At 44.5% G+C, this 21261-nt stretch overlaps 1 protein-coding gene across 1 annotated transcript in view; it reads left to right on the forward strand.

Moving 5' to 3' along the window:
* The first annotated feature begins 1532 nt into the window (after positions 1 to 1532).
* Positions 1533 to 21261, forward strand: part of LOC144685326 (transcription factor SOX-30-like) — a 39481-nt gene continuing 19752 nt past the window's right edge. The window contains exons 1-4 of the mRNA XM_078549734.1: positions 1533 to 1568; positions 4455 to 4872; positions 16732 to 16971; positions 20389 to 20577. Of these exons, the coding sequence (XP_078405860.1) occupies positions 1533 to 1568; positions 4455 to 4872; positions 16732 to 16971; positions 20389 to 20577 (883 nt within the window). The remainder of the gene's footprint in view (positions 1569 to 4454; positions 4873 to 16731; positions 16972 to 20388; positions 20578 to 21261) is intronic.

Raw genomic sequence — 21261 nt, forward strand, 5'->3', positions numbered from 1 at the left:
ATGAATCTTTACGAATCCCTAGCTCCACAAAAGGGCTCAAAATGCGATAAACAGGCATCATTTTGTTTGATGCATTTAGATTCCTTTTTATTCATTCTGGGGATATAGGCATCGCTAGCAAGGCTAGCATAGAAACTGGTGGGGAGCCTTCTTCTTGAACTGTTGCAATCTGTGTGGTGAAGCCGCTCCCATATGCTGTTAGGCAGGGAGTCTCAGGGTTTTGGCTGGACAATCATACAGCAACAGTGCCATGTTCACGTCATTACGGCACGTGACCTGGATGGGAACCTGGGAGTAATAGTGTTCCCATGCCCCCATTGGCCTTGAACTGTTAGGTGGTGGAGGCCATGGTTTTGGGAGGTGCTGGTGAGGAAACCTTGGTGAGTTGTTGCAGTGATTCCTGTAGACAGCACACATGGTAGCCACTGGTGGAGAGATTTGTTGTTTAAGCTGTACATCAATCTATCCCTCCAACTAGCCAATATAACTCACTTGTAGTGTCTTTGTTTGTAGTGCGCAAGCAGACGTAGCGTTCAATTGTTAAAACAACACACTATTTTTGCACTTGTATGTAGTGTTCACTACAAATTGGATTTACAAAGTTGCTTTTAAAATATTGTGTTACGCACTGTGTACAGTTCAAAACAATGGGCCCAATTTTAACCTATTCAAAATCTAACCACTGCAGAGAGGTAAAATTGGGTCCGATGCATTTACAAACCATTCATTTGGATCAACATCTGTATTTTTAATCAATAGACTTAATTCCACAATTGTACAAAAGAGAAAAATGATATAAGTACACTTCATTGTACACTGTAGTACACTATAGTGGTGAAAGGCTCACTTTATTTAAGCTGCCAAAATGGAATTCTGATTGTACTTCCCAAACACAATTCTTCATTTTATGGAAAACTAATTAAGGAAAAAGAATTAGAACCATTGTCAAATCTATAGGTAAACAACTATTTGTGTAAGTACAAATGCCAGTTGGCTGCACATCAAATTAAGTTTACAAAAAAATTCCAGATTTGGTCTTGTTAATTCCTGAACTTTCCCTATTTCTCCATTTCCCAATGCAAAATACCCCACCTATCAAGAAGACCTGTTGGACTAAGTTTAAAAGTAAATAAAAATCCTCTCTGGCACACACATTGTTGCAGAACAGCTGATGTACTTCACCAAATTGTTCAAATTGACCGATGTAGTTTGGATTGAATTTTGAAGACAGTTTTGTAATACAGTAACACTTGCGGATCACGACAGTGCTCATTCGCATTGCATCCATATGTTACATTGCCATATCATGGAATAATACATTCAGTCCCTTTCCCAATACCAGATCACCTTAGTTGATTCAACAAGATTTTTTGGAGGTCAATACTACATTGTAGACACTACGTGTCCAGTATTATTTTTGATCCCTTCTTCCATTTTTCCTCTTTTTTTCCCTCCCCTCTCTGAAGATAGCATTTCATACATACCAGCAGCTCTCTAGTATATTTTGCTCACGATTGAGTTTAAGACTCAATATGCTCGCAAGTGTTGAACAGGGTGTGGAGGATGAGGTATGTCAAGAAATAAACTATGGCTGCGATTTTCCGGTCCTGCCCACAGCGGGAATTGGCAGGGGCAAAACCAGAAAACCCTGCCCTATATTTGAGCTTGCTTTTGTCCTCATCCAACATATGTGTACTTTCCAGGTAGTTTTACTGGATAATAAAATTGGGAATCTTGGCCTTGTATTTGTATCTCCATAACTAGCTCACTGGCGCTGTGATCAGCGGTAGCACTTTCACCTGAGGTCAGTTAACTCATTACATACCACAGGTCAAACCTGGTTCTTTATTGGCTCAGTACAACACCAAGCAGAACCTTTATACCTGCTTCAGTGTTGATATAATTCAAGTTATCAATGTAAAACTGTTAGGAACAACATACAAATGAAATTTGACTATGTTTTCAGTTACTTAAGATGGACAACAAATGTGGCTGTTCTACTACTATATGTGATATTAGCCCCAATTTTAACATAACTCACCAGGTGGGAACAAGTTTCGTTCAGTGCGGACACCCATTTTACACCCCGTATGATTTCACTCGCCATTGATATCAGTGTTGTTTGGGGGTCCTGCTATCCTTTATATATTTTCTGATTGGTAGAACAAAATGAAAAGTTTTCCACATCTGAAAGCTTGTATTTCTCACCTTGATTAGCATGATAATCACATCCAGTCACTTATACCCTCCCTCTGCAACCCATTAAAACAGGCCGTCATTGTTTTCTATATATCAAGCTCAACCAATAGAGCCATAGAGGTCAACAGCACGGAAAAAGGCCCTTTGGCCCATCGAGTCTGCGCAGGTTGGACAAGTACCTAACTATTCTAATCCCATTTTCCAACACTAGGCCCATAGCCTTGCATGCCATGGCATCGCAAGTGCACATCCCAATACTTCTTAAATGTTATGAGGTGCTGCTGTTAAGCACTAGTCCTGTAACAGTTATTGCAGTGTTGATTAATAACTTAATTATTAATGGGAGGTGGGCATCACTGGCAATACCAGCCTTTATTGTCCACCCCTAATTTCTGTTGAGAAGATGGTGGTGAGCCACATTCTTGACAACTGTGTGACTTGTTAGGTAATTTCAGATGACAATTAAGAGTCATCCACATTGTTGATATCTTGAGTCACTTATAGACCATACTGGGTGAGGTTGGTGGATTTCCTTACTTAGAGGACATTAGTGAACTAGGTGGGCTTTGACAACAATTCGGTAGTTACATTGTCACTAATACTGCTACCAGCTTTTTATTCCAACCACAACAACTTACATTTATATAGCATCTTGGTTCAGTGATTAACATTGAGGATGCCAGAATCAGGATGGGGGACACCAGAATTAGATGAGTGCAGATATCACAGAGGGTTGTGGGGCTGTAGGAGATTACAGAGAGACGGAGGAGCAAGGCTGCGGAGAGATTTGAAACAAGGATGGGAATTTTAAAAGTAAGATCTTGCTTAACCAGGAGCCAATGCAGGTCAGTGAGCATAGATGCGATAGGTGAATGGGACTTGGTGCCATTTAGAACATGGGCATCAGAGGTTTGGTTGGCCTCAAGTTTATGGAAGTAGTCTGTGGGAGATCAGCCAGGAGTGCGTTGGAATAATCAAGACTAGAGGTAAAAGGGGCATGAAGATGTATTTAATTAACTGAATTTAAATTCCCCATTGCCAGGTGGCATTTGAACTTATGTCTCCGGGTTATTAGACCAAGCCTCTGAATGTACTAGTCCTGTAATATAACCACATGCTACAGTTACAATATAGCATTAGATGTAGGGTCATTTGCTTAATTTGCCTTTAGGTTGGGGGGGATCTATTTGATTAAAGGTGTTGAAAAGCTCAGAGGAATACTTTTTATTAGAAAATGTTCTCTTACCTGATTTGTAACTTTAATTTCTTGAAAGCATCTATTATGTTGTGGCCTTCCAAGTTGGGTGTCCATCACTGAAAATTTCTTGAGTGGTACTATGGGCAGAATTTTACAGTCTTGGTGGGGTTGGGGACATAAAATGCAGCAAGCTGTTCAAAAGTCCAGTGACTTTGGCAGGACCATAAAATCCTGCCAGCATAAAATTCCACCTGATGTCTGAGAAACATTCCTGGATAGCTCCACTGATTTTGATGACAATATTGAACAAGGCAGTGAACAAGCTGCAGCCCTGAAATCCTTGGTCTTCGCATTGAAGTATTTTTGCTATAATGTTCACATAAATGGAAGCAAAAGCAGCAAGGAATGTTAGAAGTGGCACATAACGCTATTATTCACCCTTGCCTTTGCTCCCTTTATTATAAGGAATGCACTATGCCTTATAAAGGGAAAGTACTTTACCTTCTTTGGGATTTTGCTTGTGTTTTACTCCCATCTTCTGAGGCCAACTGGTTTGGTTTGTAATAAACAGAAACTCTCATTGCTGTATGATGCTTTCTTAATTCTATTTTCTTAATCTTTTGCCAGAGGTAACAATGTTTCCCTTTCTCTTCCCGTACTGAAAGCACTTGCTTTTGCTGACATATATATTCCATGTGCAAGTATCAACAATGAGTCTCAACAAGCATTCTGGATCTTGTTCTTAACAAAACCTTCATACAAATGCATTTTCCACCATGAGTCACCATACTGTTTGGGAGGTAGGATCCTGGTTGATGTTTCTTTTTCCCCCCTGTGGCTTTGATGTCAGTCTCCACACCTCATTGCTTTTCTGGTTGACATGAGCTCACTTCGTGCGGACTAGGAGTGGAACCTGGGAGCTTCTGGTCTTTCTACAGTAGTATCATAATAAATGGTGGTCCTTTAATCAATTGGAATCATTAAGAACTCAAATATTAAAATAATTATGACATGGATTTTCTCTTTAATGTAACATAATTTTCTATTTGTTTTTCAGAGTGAAAATAAGTTTGTTTCAGGGTTAAACTCAAGAAAGGACTTTGGTGATCAAAATATTGCTGGCCAACATGTGACTGAAAAGATAAAATTAGAAGATGATGAGCATTATAAACCTTCTAGTTCCAACAGAGGAGCTCAACAGACTAAAGATTTATTGTTCCTGAAGGATCTAAATGGGACCGATGGGTCACAACATAGTGATTTGAAACTTCCTATAACTTTACACCCACTTCCACCTGGAATCAAACTTCAACTTCAAGGATCATCTTCCACATGTGATGTGGTCAAATTTGCCAAATTATCTGGACCACTAGCGTCAAACAATCTGGGTGACATCAGGTTACAAACACAAGTGGATCCATCCTTGAAGATCAATACTATAAATGTTCCCCTTACTGTCCCTCCTACAGAAGCAGGTACCTCTATCTTTTTCCATATTAAGGGAATATAATTTTGTTTTCAGTTAAACCTTATTTGATTGCATTATATTCCTGATCTTTTTAACATCAAAATCAAATTTTGCTAACCAGCCACAATCTCAACAATAAATATTCATGAATCATACATCTTTGGTTGTTGTGTAGCGCAGCAGTGTCAAGCAGTGTACTTACAACATTTTGCTGCTTGTGTTAGTTTGAGAGATTATTATTTATGTTTTAAAGTACATGAACAATAATTGCACTGAAACCCTTTTTAATTGTTAATTAATCGTCAACAGTGTCATATAACACTGTCAACCTCTCCAGCTCAGGTATCGGGTTACTGAATCTGCCATAGTGGTTTCACTTAGTTCTGAGCTCCTATTGCCATTCATCTTACCTTAGAGCCAGCTTGACCTTCCTTTCTTCCTACAGGATAATAAGCATGTTGGGGGTTAAACAACTGACAAGTGGTGCCTTTGTAACTTTGCTAAGTGGGCAAAATGGCTGCTCAAAGCGGTAGCTAATGGCTCAGATTTTGCTGTCAGCAATGAAGGAACAACATTCGCCATTCACAACCCTGAGAGTTGCCCACAAAGTCTTCTCTGAGACTTTCTCTGATCCAGTGCAGCACCTTCTATAGGGCATCTGTGAACAGGACAAAAAGAAGCAAGGCACTCCAACCAATCAGATTGAAGATTTCTCACTGAAACATGCAGGGCCAGATTTTCACGGAGCCAAGACGACTCCACGGACTGTTAAAAATGGTGGCTGGAGGTCCTGCCCCTATTTCTGACAGATCCAATTTTTGCTGATGGGGAATGGGGGCAGGGTGTGATTCATGCAGGAGGCAAACCTATACTCAGCAGGGCCATTTAAACTCAGTGCTGAGTTTAGACAGACCACATTTTAGCTGTTGCAAGGGCCTTAACCGGTCGTGTGGGAGTCATGAATCTTGAAGAGCAGATAAGGTCTTTTTAACTGTCATGATCTGAAGTCTTTAAATGTCCCGCTCTGTAAACTTTAAAAATGCAGGCTGCAGCTATCACTGAGAGTTAAAAAAACTTCTGCTCTACTGCTTTGATTGACAGGCCTACTGGCAGGTTTAAAAAAAAAGCAGCATCTTGTTTTGCAGTTGCAGTAAAGTTCTTTTCTGATATTTTCCCAAGGGCTATTATTATGTCATTATCAACAGTTAGCTGAGTTTCAAAAGCTAAACTTACCTTAGTGGGAGGTTCTGAGTTCACAGTTTGATCGAGCATTTAAAGAGGCTACTAAAGAATTAGCTGTCTTTGATGTGCAGTCTGAATAGAAGGTTGTTTTTTTTAAGAGATTAACTACTTTGGAGATTTAAAAATTTTGAATGGGTTTTATGAATGGGAATTTTTTCACTATCGAGTGTGTATGAGTGAGATCTATGTTAGATTGTTAGAAGTTTATTTCATCCCCGCATGGCTCCTGAGGTCTTTCTTTTTACTTTATTCTTTCATGGGATGTCAGCATCACTGGCAAAACCAGCATTTGTTGCCCATCCTTACTTGAGTGGCTTGCTAGGCTATTTCAGAGGGTGGTTAAGAATCAACCACATTGCTGTGGTTGGTTTTGGAGTCATATGTAGACCAGACCAGGTAAGGATGGCATATTTCCTTCGCCAAAGGACATTAGTGAACCAGATAGTTGTCAAGATCACCAGTACTGCACCTAGCTTTCAATTCCAGATTTATTAATTGAATTTAAATTTCACCAGTTGCATCCTCAGATCATTAACCTGGGCCTCTGGATTACTAGTCCAGTGACATTACCACTGCACCACCATCTCCCCTCTGCCATGGTGGATCCTGGGTGAGTGGCTATGGAGGTAACATGGAGAGTATGAGGGGCCATGGGGGGCGGTGGTCGGTATGAGTTGGCATTTAGTTAGCATGCAGGATATGAAGATCATGGGAGAGTGGATGGAAGACATTAGTTGGCATTGAGTTGGTATGAAGGGTATGAGGGGCCATGGCAGGGCGGGTGGGGGATGAGAGGGTGTGAGGGCTGGAGGGCCTAACCGCTTCTGGAACAACTGGGACAAAGTCCCAGGGATCTCTAAGAAGGAAAAAACAGTAAAACTTGGGAAGTGACTAGTACTGGTCCGAACTGGTCTTGTATACTTTAAAATGGAACTCTAGTTCAGATCTGTACCAGTCGTTATGAAGTTTTATTGGGCCTAACCAGCCTACCTCGGTGCTCGCCCACTCCCATGGCCACCTACGCTCTGATTCCTGAGTTGATGGGCCTGACTGCATCTCACATCCACCCCCATCACACCCCACCCCAAGCAAAACATGCATGATTCAGGATACACTTTACTGAGGCAGATCCGGCATAAAATCCCCCAACTCAAGCTACCTGCCTCAGAAGCCAAATTCAGCCCGCAGAAGCCAGGTGGTATAAATTAGGAGGTATACATTAGATTAAAATTTGTATGGAAAGTAAAAAAAATAGGGAAAGAAAGATAGGGAAAAATATTAAGAGATAGAGATAAAATAATCAGAAAAAGTAAAAAAAACTTTATATATTCTCTAAATTCCCAATCTGAAAGAATGTGACTTCAAACACGTAAAACTTAAATTTTCAAGGTCAGGGATGTTGTTTGACAGCAATTATCACTGCACTCATCGTTGTCCTGCCTGAAGACAAGTCCTTGGCTCATTGCTGATGCTTCATCCTGAACCACTTCTTTGGCAGTTTTTTTTCAGCGGTAGTTTAGCCATTGTCTACCACTCACAAGGACAGGGTGAAAATGCAGGTCCACCTCAGCTGGAACAGGAATCGAACGCACACTGTTGGCATTATTGTGAACCACACACTTGCCAATTGAACTAACCAACTCCTGATGCTTACCATGCTGTTAAAAATGCAATTACTCCTGAATGCACCAGCCCTAACTTTTCTTGCCACATTTAGTGAACGGGTAGGTACAACAATTGCATACTCTTACATGTGTAGTGCTGAGTACACAGTGAAGCTGCTACAACATAATTTGTGAGGGACCTGAGTACCTTTGACACCAACTTCTGGATCTCCATGTTTAACTGCGCATGTGTGGTTGCCGGAAGTTGCTGTCTGATTTACTCCAAAATAACAGTGAGCACTGCTAGCCTCACATTGTGATCCCACAACTAACGGATCAGATCAAAGCTCTGCAATCGTGAAAGGTTGTGGACAATTTAAAAAGTAACATGAGGAGGAGGCTCCACAAATATCCCCATCCTCAATGATGGTGGAGCCCAGCACATCAGTGCAAAGGACGCGGCTTTTTCTTCAGCTTCAGCCAGAAGTGCTGAGTGGATGATCCATCTCAGCCTCCTCCTGAGGTCTTCAGCCTCTTCGATTCACTCCGCATGATAGCAAGAAACAGCTGAAGGGACTGGGTACAGCAAAGGCTATGGGCCCTGACATCATCTTAGCAATGGTACTGAAGATTTGCGCACCAAAACTAGCCCCTCCCTAGCGAAGCTGTCCCAGTACAATGACAACACTGGCATCTATGTGATGATATGGATAATTACCCAGCTATACCCTGTCCACAAAAAAGCACAGCAAATCCAACCTGGGAGGTGAGAGTGACTGCCCTACTGGCCTTGACATCAAGGCAACCAGAAGTCTGGGCAAAACTGAAGTCAGTGGGAATCAGGGGGAAAACTCTCTGCTGGTTGGAGTCATACCTAGCACAAAGGAAGGTGGTTGTGGTTGTTGGAGGCCAATCATCTCACTCCCAGGGCATTGCTGCAAGAGTTCCTCAGGATAGTGTCCTATGTCCAACCATTTTCAGCTGCTTCATCAAAGACCTCCCTTTCATCATAAGGTCAGAAGTGGGGATGTTCACTGATGATTGCACAATGTTCAGCACCATTTGCGACTCCTCAGGTACTGAAGCAGTGCGTGTCCACATGCAGCAAGATCTGGACAACATTCAGACGTGCACTAACACCTTCACCAAAATGCCACCTGGTGCAACTCACATTAGAAATGTGTGGGTGTGCCACGGATACCATTTTGGAATGCTAAGGCCACTGGACACTATGCATTTGAGTTTTGCCTATCCAGACAGTTCGTCTTGTTGATTACGCGCTAGTCCAGAAGCGCCTGATGCCTCACCATTGGCAGTCCCTAACTGCAGCCTATAGGTCACAGTTGCCCTAAATTTTTATGCATCGGGATCATTCCAGGATCAGCTACAGACCTGGGTGGCATCTTGCTGTCAGCAGCTCATCACACCATCAGGCAGATCAAGGATGTCCCATTCCAGAGGGCGCATGGCTACATCCATTTAAGATAGATGGGCTAGTGCAGCCAACTATGGTTACTCTCAGGTCCAGCAGATCATTGGTTATCCCCATCTAGCCATCAAGGCACCAACAGAACAGCTAACCAGATTCCTGGACAAAAAAGACCCCCACTCACTGAATGTCCAGCTGGTCTGTGACCACAGGAAGCACACCTTGTGGGTCTGCGCTCAGTTTCTGTGCAGCGGTCATGACGCCTTTTTTCTCAGAGAGTCACTCTTCAGACAAACATTCAGATTTCATCATCCCCTGAAGAGGTGGCTGCTGATGCCCATCCAGTACCTAGCCATGAATGCAGAGAGGCACTATCACCAAAGCCATCTACTAACATGGACCTGCATTGAACAGACCATTGATATCTTGAAGGTGCTCATCAGTTGCTTTAATCAGTCAGGTAGTTTGAGCCAGCCAGGTTGTTTCGTATTGTGGTCATTTGCTGTGCACTCAGAACATGTCTGTACAAAGAGGTTTGGAACTGGATGAAGAGGATCCTGGAATGCCACTCTTCCTCAGAGGAGGATGGAGACAAGGAAGATTAGGACCAAGGGAATATTTCAGAGGTGCCTAGTGCCCAGGCATTGGAGGAAGACCAGTGATGCTCTACCAGGGCTTACGGCGATCAGTAGGCTGGCATGGCTGCAAGGGCCATGCTAACTCAATAAAGTTTCACTTGAGCAGCTCCCAGCCTTTATGACAGACCACTCTATAACTCACCTTCCATTAGTGAGATTAATCATCCAATGAGCACAACAATGTGAATAACTCCTTCGCCACCCACGTTGATTGATACTGGGGTTTCCACCCACCAACAGTGTCCCACAACACAGACCATGGCACCACGTGAAACCCAGCTCCCCACTGCCCCCAGCCTCCAGCCATTGACTCCATGTCTCTTTTGATATCAATCAATGATAATACACAAGTCTTCCTGTAGGCATAATGAGCAATATATTAAAGGGCAATTCAATGTACATAAAAGCTGAGAAAACATCACCCAAGTAACCCATAAAGTGTATTGAACGATGTGGCACCTTGCATTCCCATCTACTTCTACACAGTGCTCCTCCTGTGATTGAGGATGCGATGGAGGCAACCAGCTCCATTGTCTCTGCTCATGATTGAGATGCCGTTGGCTTCCATCTTCATCATGGAGGTGCCTGTGGGAGCTCCTCCACAGGCTGTTGCACTTGCGTCAGTGCAGGTGCAGCCTCTGTCACAGGGCCTTGTTGCATGGATGGTCCCTCAGTTGGAGGGGCAGAAGAGGCAAAAGATGATGTCTGTGCCCCCTGAGGGATGGCCCCCTCATCAGCCTCTTCAACTGCCTCAGCACTTTCATGGTGCCCTTAGATGCTGGGTGATGCCACCAGCTGGGACACAGTTGGCATTCGAACATCTCTGCACCATCAGCAACACTGAGTCAATGCTACAGAGAGTCTCACTCTGTGCCTGTCAGCGTGCTGCTCCTGCACCCACTCGGAGTGGTTCCACATATGGTTCTCCAACAGGTTGGCTACTCTCTCAATGGAGGTACTTGTGTTCAAAACCCTGAATCATCTCAGAGCACATGTGCTGCATGGACTCCTCCATTGTCTGCCCATGGCTCCACAATGCCCCAGGGAGCTCCAGAATTCTGGAACTTGTCTGCCTCTGATGCTCCAGGAAGACCCTCCTTGTGTGTGACACCCAAGGTCCAAGGTACCTTTGCCCTGTGGAGAATGGCTATGTCTGTCTCCTGTCCTCTGGGACTGCCCACAACTGATTCCCCCTCACCCTCTTCCTCCTGCTCATTCATGATGAACAGTTCACCCAGTGCTTCCTGTCCTAATCTTGGTTGAGTCTCAGCTGAGGTGAGTGTGTGGAACAATAATGTGACGGTTCTACCTCAGCAACATCTCTGCCCTCTGAGGGGTTGAAGGAGGGTGGGCTCGGGGCGATGACTAGAACACTCTGCTTCCCCTCCCTAGCTGCACCTGTGGGAAACACAAGAAGATGGTGATGTGAACATGGCATATTGTTCAGGTGCCTGAGCACAACCAACCCAATAGATGACAGCAGCTGTATTACTACAGTTTGCATTGACCTATATATCAAAGAACTCTGCTGTGGATGACCTCCCATCTCACCATCACTCACAGCTTGATACAGTGGCACCCTCGCAATCTCCAGCGCTGCCTCCTCCATCAGGGTCAGTGTGTGAAGCCGTGGCACACCACCATCAGTCTGAGACATCTTTCTGGAATTATGCACTCTCTATCCTGCAGGATGAGGAGAGAGTGATGCAAGAGAAGGCTGCCCTCCTTCACCTATTCCAGCATGACATCCACATGAGATGCTGTGTTCCTCACTGATTCTCCCTGTTCAATTGGGCTCCATGTGTGAGGGTTGCTGACATCCCAGCGATGCAACTGGCCAGTTGATCTGACAATGTTGAGGAGAATATGGGCATGCTTCCTCAGCTTGTATGCATGCTGGTTTATACAGAGTTAGAGGCCTGTCATTCAGATGTCACTTGTCACTCACCTCTCCAGTCCTTATCAGATCAATGCACATACATCCTCCTTGTGACTCCCAGCACGCTGATCTTCTTCTCCACATCCATCCAGGCCTTCTTGAAGGATTTTATCTTCCAGATTGAGGGAAGAGCACATCTCCCGGAAACAGCATCAGTCAAAGTCTCAAGGGAGGCATCAGAAAGGCATAGGGCAGCCTGGGGGTGTCTGCCTAGGCCAGAGCTGGCCCCCTGAGCTCCTTGCTCAGAGTTTGGTCCTGGCTGCCATTTACCTTTTAAAATCACCCTCCGTTACTAGGCCCCACCTCCGGGCCACTCCCAAAGCTTCTAGTTGGGCACCAAACTCACTTACAGGCCAATTAGGGACTGTGCATTTGAAAATTGTCATGTATCACTAGCGGGGTCAGGACCAGAAAATGATCTGGGGGTTGGGTTCCTGAGCCCATCTCAAATCTGAGATGTGCAACAACCAAAGGAGACCCCACTCCCTCGATGTGCAACCAAATGCAGAAAAGCAATGCCTGGTATTCTGGCAGCAGTCATAATGCCTTTGTTCTGCAACAGTCTGCAGTGCCAGCTGGATTTAAGCCACCACGACAAACCAGAGGGTGTCTACTGGGATATCCACTGATGACATAGCTGATGACTATGATGTACAACCCATACACACATGGACAGCATGCATATAATGAAAGCTACGCTGCCATACAAAATATGATAGGGCAAACCATTTGGCTGCTGAAACAACATTTCTGCTGCTTGGTCCACACTGGAGAAGACCTGCATTCCTCGGCACAGTAGGGCTCAAGATTTGTGATGGCCTGCTGCACAAGCTCGCCAATTATGTGGCGATTAGCTGAGCTGCAGAAGGAGGGAGAGGAAGAGAAGGAAAAGAGGAAGGGAGGAGGCAACCAACAAGCCTCCTTTTTGGCCAGGTTGCCTGTGAACAACACAGTGGAATGCAATACCAGCAAACATAACCTCAATTCCCCATTCACCAACAGTCCCATGCCTACCTTCTCTCTGTTAATCACCATCACAGTGTCCACTTGGCCACAATGCAGAAGTAAAAGCCACCACAAAATAAACATTCTGAATCCAGTTTATAATTAAACATGTCATAATGTATACAAATGTCAAGTAATCACCCTTATGCATTCCCTTTGCCTGTCACAGTGCTCCTATGTAGTGCTACCTTAGTGGCTGTAGTGTGGAAGGTGAAAAGCTGTTGACTTTCAATGGGGAAACTGCAGGTTACCCAACAGCACGACCTCAAGCAGCTTTGGACCGAGGCCCAGCTTCAGACTGCACCATCTTAACATGGGCAACAGCAGTCTGGGCCGTCATGCTGACAGGTGACAGCAAGAACACTGACCAGTGACAGTGACAGTGGTGTGAGGATGAATTCTGTTATCCTGAGAAACAACAGCATGCTTTACAAAGCCGCTGTCACTCCCCTGGCTTGGCACCTCAACAATCCTAGTAATCTTCAACAGTACCTCACAAAGCCACAACCTCTACTACCTAGAAGGACAAGGGTAGCAGATGGATGTAACATTACCCAGAAGCTCTTGCCAAGTTACACACCATCCTAACTTGGAAATATATTGCCATCCCTTGTGGGTCCTGGATCAAAATCCTGGCGTACCCCACCTAACAGTACTGTGGGAGTCCTTACACCACACAGGCTGCAGTGGTTTAAGAAGCCATCTCACCACCATTTTCTCAAGGGCAGTTAGGGATTCTCAATAAATGCTAGCCTTACCTGCAAAGCTCACATCCTATGAAGAAATTTTAAAAAAACACTTGGAGGACAGATTGCTGGGCTGCAGCAGTACCCTTTGAAGCTAATTTGAACACTTGAATCTGGATTCATGATGGCAGTAGTCTGAGCTTGCATGGCAGCAAACTAATCTTGCATGACAGAGGTCTGGATTTTACAGTTGCACCCAGATGTTGGGTGGCTTCTGCTTGAGCTGTAATGGAACCTGAGGCATCGCCCATAACATACTCATGGTTGAGTTTGCAAATGTTCTCATGGAATTGGCCACACTTTAATAATGGAAAGAATGAACTTCAAGTTCTGCACAAAGCCTGGTGCCAAGTTGGTGCTGGACTCCACCATGCTCCTTGACATTGAATGTAGGTTTCTGGCAGGCTTTCCAGTGCATCAGTAACTTGGGTGTGTACACCCATCAGCCATTTCTGTTGCCTGGCCTATCAAAGTTCTCCTCTGAGTCCTAAAGCAGGACAAGTATGTGATTCTGCCCTCAATGAGCTGGCACCTGTGCTCTCCTTTCCTCTTGCACTGGCTGTAACATACTTGTGCCCAGTATCTCACCACATGCTGCTGCTACTTCTAGGCTATTCTCTAAATCACACACAGTGTCAGTGTCTGAGCTGGTGGCTGCAAGTGTGAAATTGAGTGATGATATCCCTTCATCTTCACTGTTATCTTGCTCTTCCCTCACTGATGGACAAGTTGCAGTTCTTGGGTATCAGAAATGAAAAAAAAATAAGGACTGGGTTGTGATGAGCAGAGAGGAGAAAGTAAGAAATGTATGCTTACACCATATGTAGTTTGTAAGTCAGAAGGGAATTAGGGATGTGGGAGAACTGGAATGAACTGGTGGTGCAACACCATCTCCAGCAAGAGGGGGTGAAGAGTGTTGGTGAGTGTTGTGCGATCTGTTTAGGTGCTGTGGCTGCCATGGTTGACTAGCTGCCAGTGTGTGTAAGCTGTAAAATGTTGGTTTAAGACTAGCAACAGTGCTAAGAGTTTGAGAGCAAGGTGAAGGATATAATATTAGGTATGAGTCACGTTTGACAGGAGTTGAGTGATGTGGGTGTGGTGAATTGAGCAGTGGTTGAGGCTAGTGGTGCAGTTGGTAGGATATGGCATTTGTGGTGAATTCATTGATCTGGCCCACTCATGTGAGATAATTAAACTTTTTCTGGCATTACACCCAGATCCTTGGGGCTAAAAACCTAGCACTGACCTCTGCAGCTGTTCTCACTGCCTTCTCATTGTGTATATGGAGGTCCTCCTAACCCCCAAGATTACAGAACATCTCTCTTCCTTTCCACTCGCTCCACCAAGCCCTCCAGCACATTATTCAAAAGCCTGGGGCCTGCTCTCTCCCATGTTCAGCCATTCTTCAAACATTCCTTGGTCAGATTCAACTCCAGCACCTGTTGAATTGACAATACCTCTGTCCTGTAAGTGGGGCAGGCTAGCTTTAAGAAATACAACTTACTAACGATATTGATGCTTGCAGCCATTGAACAGTGCGGGAAGCTTTGGCTGCATGCAGTAATCATTACAATTTGCAGGCAGTACCTAGTTGGCATGCTTTCTGCATTCAACTCAAAGGACATAGATTAATTACCCATTTTGATCCCCATGCTCATTTTTGAGGCTAAGTAATTTATAGCCTGCAGTTCTTTAAGAGCCTTGTTTTAAATAGCTGTTAAATGTTGTTTGCTCCTAGGTACACTTAGGAGAAAATTATCCCCCGTTGGGGGGGATGTGCGGGAGCGGGCGCGCCTTCAATCGGTGCCCCTGATTGGGGGCGTGCCGCCATTTTACGTGGGTGGGCCAATTAAGGCCTGCCCAGTGTAACGTCTGCCAGGAAGCGCTATGCACTCCCTGTGTGGGCGGTGGGGGGAGGGGGGAGGGGGTGCGGATTCCCTCAGCCAGGAGTGTGCTGTTTCGCTCACGCGCGCCAATGAGTGCACAGATCTCCCTGAGGCAAAGTGCTGCCTCAGGGAGATCAGCTCCAATTTAAAACTTTTATTAAGCGTGTTTAAAAATTTTCCCTGCTACGTCCCCTCATATGACACTACCACAAGAGTTAGGACATGTCCATAAGTTTTACTGAAACCTTTCTTAAAAATTTAAATACCCTCATGAAATCTCATCCTGCCCGTGGATGAGGTTTCATGCTTTTTCCAAAGCCCCCCAGGGCTCCCGGCCTGCCTGCCAACCTTAAGGTTGGACGAGCAGGCCCATTAACGACCTTAGTTAGTTTTTAAATGGCCTCAATAGGCCGTTGACAGGTCGGCGGGCGCGTAGCTGACTTGTCTGTGCCTCCGCCGACCTGAAAATGGAAATTACACGGGGTGACATCAGGATTTCCACCCAACATCATCCCGCGTCATTTTATGTGTCGGCGACCGGAAGATCCTGCCCTTGATTGTTTTCCCAGATGCATCTGTTTGTCAGTTATTGACTAAATTGGATTGAGTGGGTTCTTTCAGATTCTTCTGATATTTCTGCTATGCAAAAAGAATTGATACCAAATTCCCAGTATGCAGTTGCAGCAGCCAATTTGAGAACAATTTCTTCCCTAAAAGCAGATCTTGAGCAAAGAAACATAGCATGAAGAGAAATGATGCTGAGTCATTTAATCTGAGTCGGCCTCAGAGGGGGCTAGAAAGGTGGAAATTCAACCAATAACCTCCCCACCTTTGATCACTATCCTGCCAGAAAGTACATGTCAGAAAAGGACAGCTGTTAGCTAGACTATGTTGAATCCCATTGCTCCAATAGCGCATCATTGTTTAACATTTAGGTTTACTCTTAAAGACTGCATGTTTGGGCAGGATACCAGTGATTGGACAGTGCATCTGGATCTGTTTCCTTGTATGCATCAGTACTGTGAGGAAAGGAAAAAAAAATTAGGGAGGAAAACTTTGGTCTTTACCCACTGACTATTAACAGGAATCCAATGATAGATTACTTTGTTAGCCATGTGACACTGCCATAATAACCTATAGTGCAGATGCATCGTGCATTACATTTTATGTAGATACTGTTTCCCACTACTGTTTCAGTTTAATTGTTCCAGTGTGCAGTTAGATTTTACCCTAGAGGCATACCTTAAAGTTTTCAAATTCGTAAAGGCTTTTTGTTAATCTCCTCAACATACTGTGACACTCCAATGACACCATTTTGTTCAACCACCTGTACAATTACACATTCATCTGAATTTTCTTCCTTTGTTCTGGTTTCAGAAATCAATGATATGCCACCCTCCAAAGACAGAAGTGGCCATATAAAACGGCCAATGAATGCATTTATGGTTTGGGCACGGATTCACAGACCATCATTAGCCAAGGCAAACCCCAATGCTAATAATGCTGAAATTAGTGTCCAACTCGGCCTGGAGTGGAACAAGCTGACTGAAGAACAGAAGAAACCCTACTATGATGAAGCACAGAAGATAAAAGAGAAACACAGGGAAGAATTTCCTGGTAAGTTAAAAGCAGTTAGAATACTAATAGATGTATTTACCTTAATGAAAGCCTGAATATGAACAGGTATGGGTTATACAGGTGGGGGCGAGCAGGGGGTGGGTGGGTGTGGGAGTGGAGTGTTTTAAACTCCACAGCAGCCATCTTTTGTATTTGACAGGCTCCCCACTCTGAAGTCAGCTTGGTAACAGGCTTGGCTTCTATTTGGGTGGGCAGGACTCCAAAGCAGGCCACAGGAGCAGGTAGATCTGATTCCCAATCCTCAGGATGGGTTGGAGGTGGTCCGATTCCAGGAGGTAGTCAGAATCCTGATTCTGGGGATATTTGTATGGGGGAGATTGGGGGACCTGGGATCTTTTTTTCATTCATTTATGGGATGTGGGCTTCGCTGGCTGGGTCAGCATTTATTGCCCATTCCTAGTTACCGTTAAGAAGGTGGTGATGAGCCGCCTTCCTGAACCACTGCATTCTATGTGGTGTAGGTACACCCACAGTACTGTTAGGAAGAGAGTCCTGGATTTTGACCCAGTGACAGTGAAGGAATGGCGATATCTTTCCAAGTCAGGATGGTGAGTGACTTGGAGGGGAACTTCCAGGTGGTGATGTTCCCATTTATTTGCTGCCCTTGTCCTTCTAGATGGTAGTGGTCATGGGTTTGGAAGGTACTGTCTAAGGAGCCTTGGTAAATTCCTGCAGTGCACTTTGTAGATGGAACACACTGCTGCCACTGTGCGTCGGTGGTGGAGGGAGTGAATGTTTGTGGATGTGGTGCCAATCAAGCAAGCTGCTTTGTCCTGGACGGTGTCAAGCTTTTTGGGTGTTGTGGGAGCTGCACTTATCCAGGCTAGTGGGGAATATTCCATCACGCCCCTGACTTGTGCTTTGTAGATGGTTGACAGGCTTTGGGGAGTCAGGAGGTGAGTTACTCATCGCAGGATTCCTAGCCTCGGACCTGCTCTTGTAGCCACAGTATTTTTATGGCTAATCCAGTTCAATTTCTGGTCAATGGTAACCCCCAGGATGTTAATAGTGGGGGATTCAGTGATGGTAATGCCATTGAACATCATGGGGCGAGGGTTAGATTCTCTCTTGTTGGAGATGGTCATTGCCTGGCACTTATGTGGCGCGAATGTTACTTGCATCTTGTCAGCCCAAGCCTGGATATTGTTCAGGTCTTGCTGCATTTGGACATGGACTGCTTCAGTATCTGAGGAGTTGCAAATGGTGCGGAGCATAGTGCAATCATCAGTGAAAATCCCCACTTCTGACCTTATGATGGAAGGAAGGTCATTGAACAAGCAGCTGAAGATGGGGAAGCACTTCTGCATCTCCTGGCCCACAAGGTGTGCGGTTAAGTCACTTCTCTCCAAAGCTGTTCTCGCCTCCCTTGAGCTACCAATTTCCCAAGGCCGACCTCATTCAAATACTTTAAGTTGCCAACCAGCCTCCTGGGAGCTGCTCTCCTTTTGTCTCATCTCCATTAAAACTGGAAATAGGTGGGTTTGTGTTGGGTTTTCACATTTGAAAAATGTTAGCATCTGGCACAACTCCATCCCACCTATTTTTGGTATTAAAATTCATCCTGAAGAATTAAAACCTAGGCCATGATTTCCTGGCTGGCGAGGGGGGGGCAGGGCCTGCTCGCCGATGCGTAAAATGATGACGTTGGGCAGATCTCCCGATGTCACCCAGCCCCATTTAAATTTTCAGGTAGGCGGGGCCTCAGCAGAATCAGCTGTGCGCCCACCGACCTGTCAGTGGCCAATTGCGGCCATTGACAGAGTCATTAAAGTAATTAATGGACCTGCCTGTCCAACCTTAAGGTTGGTGGGCAGGCCAGAAGCCCTGGCAGGCATTAGAAAAAGCATGAAACCTCATCCACAGGTGGGATGAGGGTTCATGCAGGTTTTTAAAAATGTAATTAAAGCGTATTTAAAAGTTATGGACATGTCCCAACTCATGTGACAGTGTCACATGAGGGGATGTTAGGGAATTTTTTTTCCCCTATTTTTCAGATTTTTTATTGTACAGCCGATCTCCCTGAGGCAGCACTTAGCCTAAGGGAGATGAGTGCGCTCTTTCGTGCGCATGCACGAAAGAGCTCACCCTTGGCTCAGGGAATCCCCCCCTCCGCCTGCACAGGGAGCGCATAGCGCTTCTGTGCGGACATCACGCTGGGTGGGCCTTAATTGGCCCGCTCACATAAAATGGCGGCACACCTCTGATTGGGGGCACCGCTCTTAAACTTCCCTGCAATTCTGCCCCTAAAGCATAAGGCACATCTGGAAGTAGTACTTTTCATGAACAATGCTCCTTCAATGTCTATTTAAAAATATTATTAGAAGCGTATCACTTGCCCTAGTTAAGAAAACTTCAAATTTCCCGCTGCAGTGAAGAACTCAATAGTTTTCCTGCTGCCATTACAATTAAGGAATGGCACTGCATTGTTTTGTGTGATCTAACTATATTTTTGCCGCATAAAGAATCTGTAAATAAAACATCTTGTTAAAAGAAGAATTCTGTCAGTAAATTAACTTTTGGAAGAGATACTTTGGATCTTTTGCTCCACCAGAAGTGCTGAGAAAAAGTAAGTGAATATCGGGTTGCCTCTGATAATGATCAGCCCTGGCACAGTGGATAATGCTCTTCCTCCAAAAGGCTGTAGATTTGAGCCCCAAATCAAGTTTTGCTTCATGCACAGGCTGAAGCTGCAACCCAATATTGAGGGAGTGCTGCCCATGATCTTTACTAGTGTAGCCACCTTAGGACATGTTACTGCATTAAAGGTTCTACGTAAATGTAAATTGTTGCTGTAGGCTGCATTCTGATGAAACATTAAAGGGCTTTCCCTGAGGATATTAAAAAACTACTACAGGAAGATTGTAGGTTCAGTATTCTAGAAGAGTAACATTGAAAGGCCCAGATTAAAACAGATCCATTGTATTAACTTGCACATCTGTAAATAGAAACCACCAATGTGCAAAAATGTGGAAATCTTCACTAAGCAATTAGAAACAGAGACTCACCTGATTCGCACTAGACACTTGCATGAAATGATGCTGAACTTCATTTCTATTGCCAACTGCCAGGAGTGTCTTGAAGAAATTATTTCTGGCACCAAACCATGCAATACACACAGTCCTTACAATCTCCAGCTCCCCAGAAGCCCTTAAATGTTATCCATTTTCAGAGGGGAAAAGACAGAATGATCCTGCTGGGACTTGGGTGCAGAATCTTCTGGCCCCAATCCAACACTCAATCAACCCAACCTACCTAACACTCAGTAAGTGAATAAGTGATGTTTCTTTTCTAAAGCTGTCAAGTAATATATTTGTAAAAGTTTGTTGTAGTTTGACATCTGTATTGGTGCAAATTTCATTTTACATTATCATTTATCATGTTAATTTGACTCCTTAGGATGGGTGTACCAGCCACGACCAGGGAAAAAAAAACGATTTGCACTGGGTGTTCCTTCAAATGTCTTTCCTGGAAGTGGTCAAAATATTGTTTCGACAACTCCAGCAACCATTTACCCCTATCGGCCTGCCACCTACTCGGTAGTTATTCCGAATTTACAGACCAATGTCAACCGTCCATCAGTTATTGGTAAGTTGTGAAATTTATAATTGTTGTGTTGAACAATGAAGTATAACACATCTACTATGTAATTAAAATATTGGGTGAGCTCCAGATTCAAATGGTGCTAGTAGATGGTACTAAATGCAAAACACATTCGAAAAAGTGGGATGGCACTGTATATTACATAACAGCCCTCTACAACTTCATGACTGCAAAACCATTCCCTGGCCACACAGGATCACTGCAAAGGGACCACAAGTAAAGCATGGCTTGGACACAAATGGTAACCATATTTAAAATGTTGAACAGGTCATGAATGCAACACAAGAGGCTAAAAGAGGATGTGGCTACATGTCCACGGAAACTGAATCCTTCTCCAATGCACAGTTTAGAAAAAAAAACTGACCAACTGCACCCCACCCCGGGTCAAAAATCATCTGCATTTTTCCTGCCACCCCACTGAGGCCTAAATAGCCAATTGGTATACCCCCCTTTCTCTGAGGCAAATTCCTCCCCTCTTCACCCTTTGCTCACAGACCCCTGCTTCAACTTCATCTCAGCTCAACTTAACTGTAAGTACCCATCCCACCTCAGCATCTAACTGAGGTCAAAATCATTCACCGCCATCCTAACCATTACTGCTGGTGGCTAAAGAGCCTCTCAACCCTACAGGAACTTCTCCTGCCCCTTCTCTTATCTTTATATATTTCT

The sequence above is a fragment of the Cetorhinus maximus genome, chromosome 10 (genome assembly GCF_964194155.1).
Source record: "Cetorhinus maximus chromosome 10, sCetMax3.hap1.1, whole genome shotgun sequence".
NCBI classification, from domain to species: domain Eukaryota; kingdom Metazoa; phylum Chordata; class Chondrichthyes; order Lamniformes; family Cetorhinidae; genus Cetorhinus; species Cetorhinus maximus.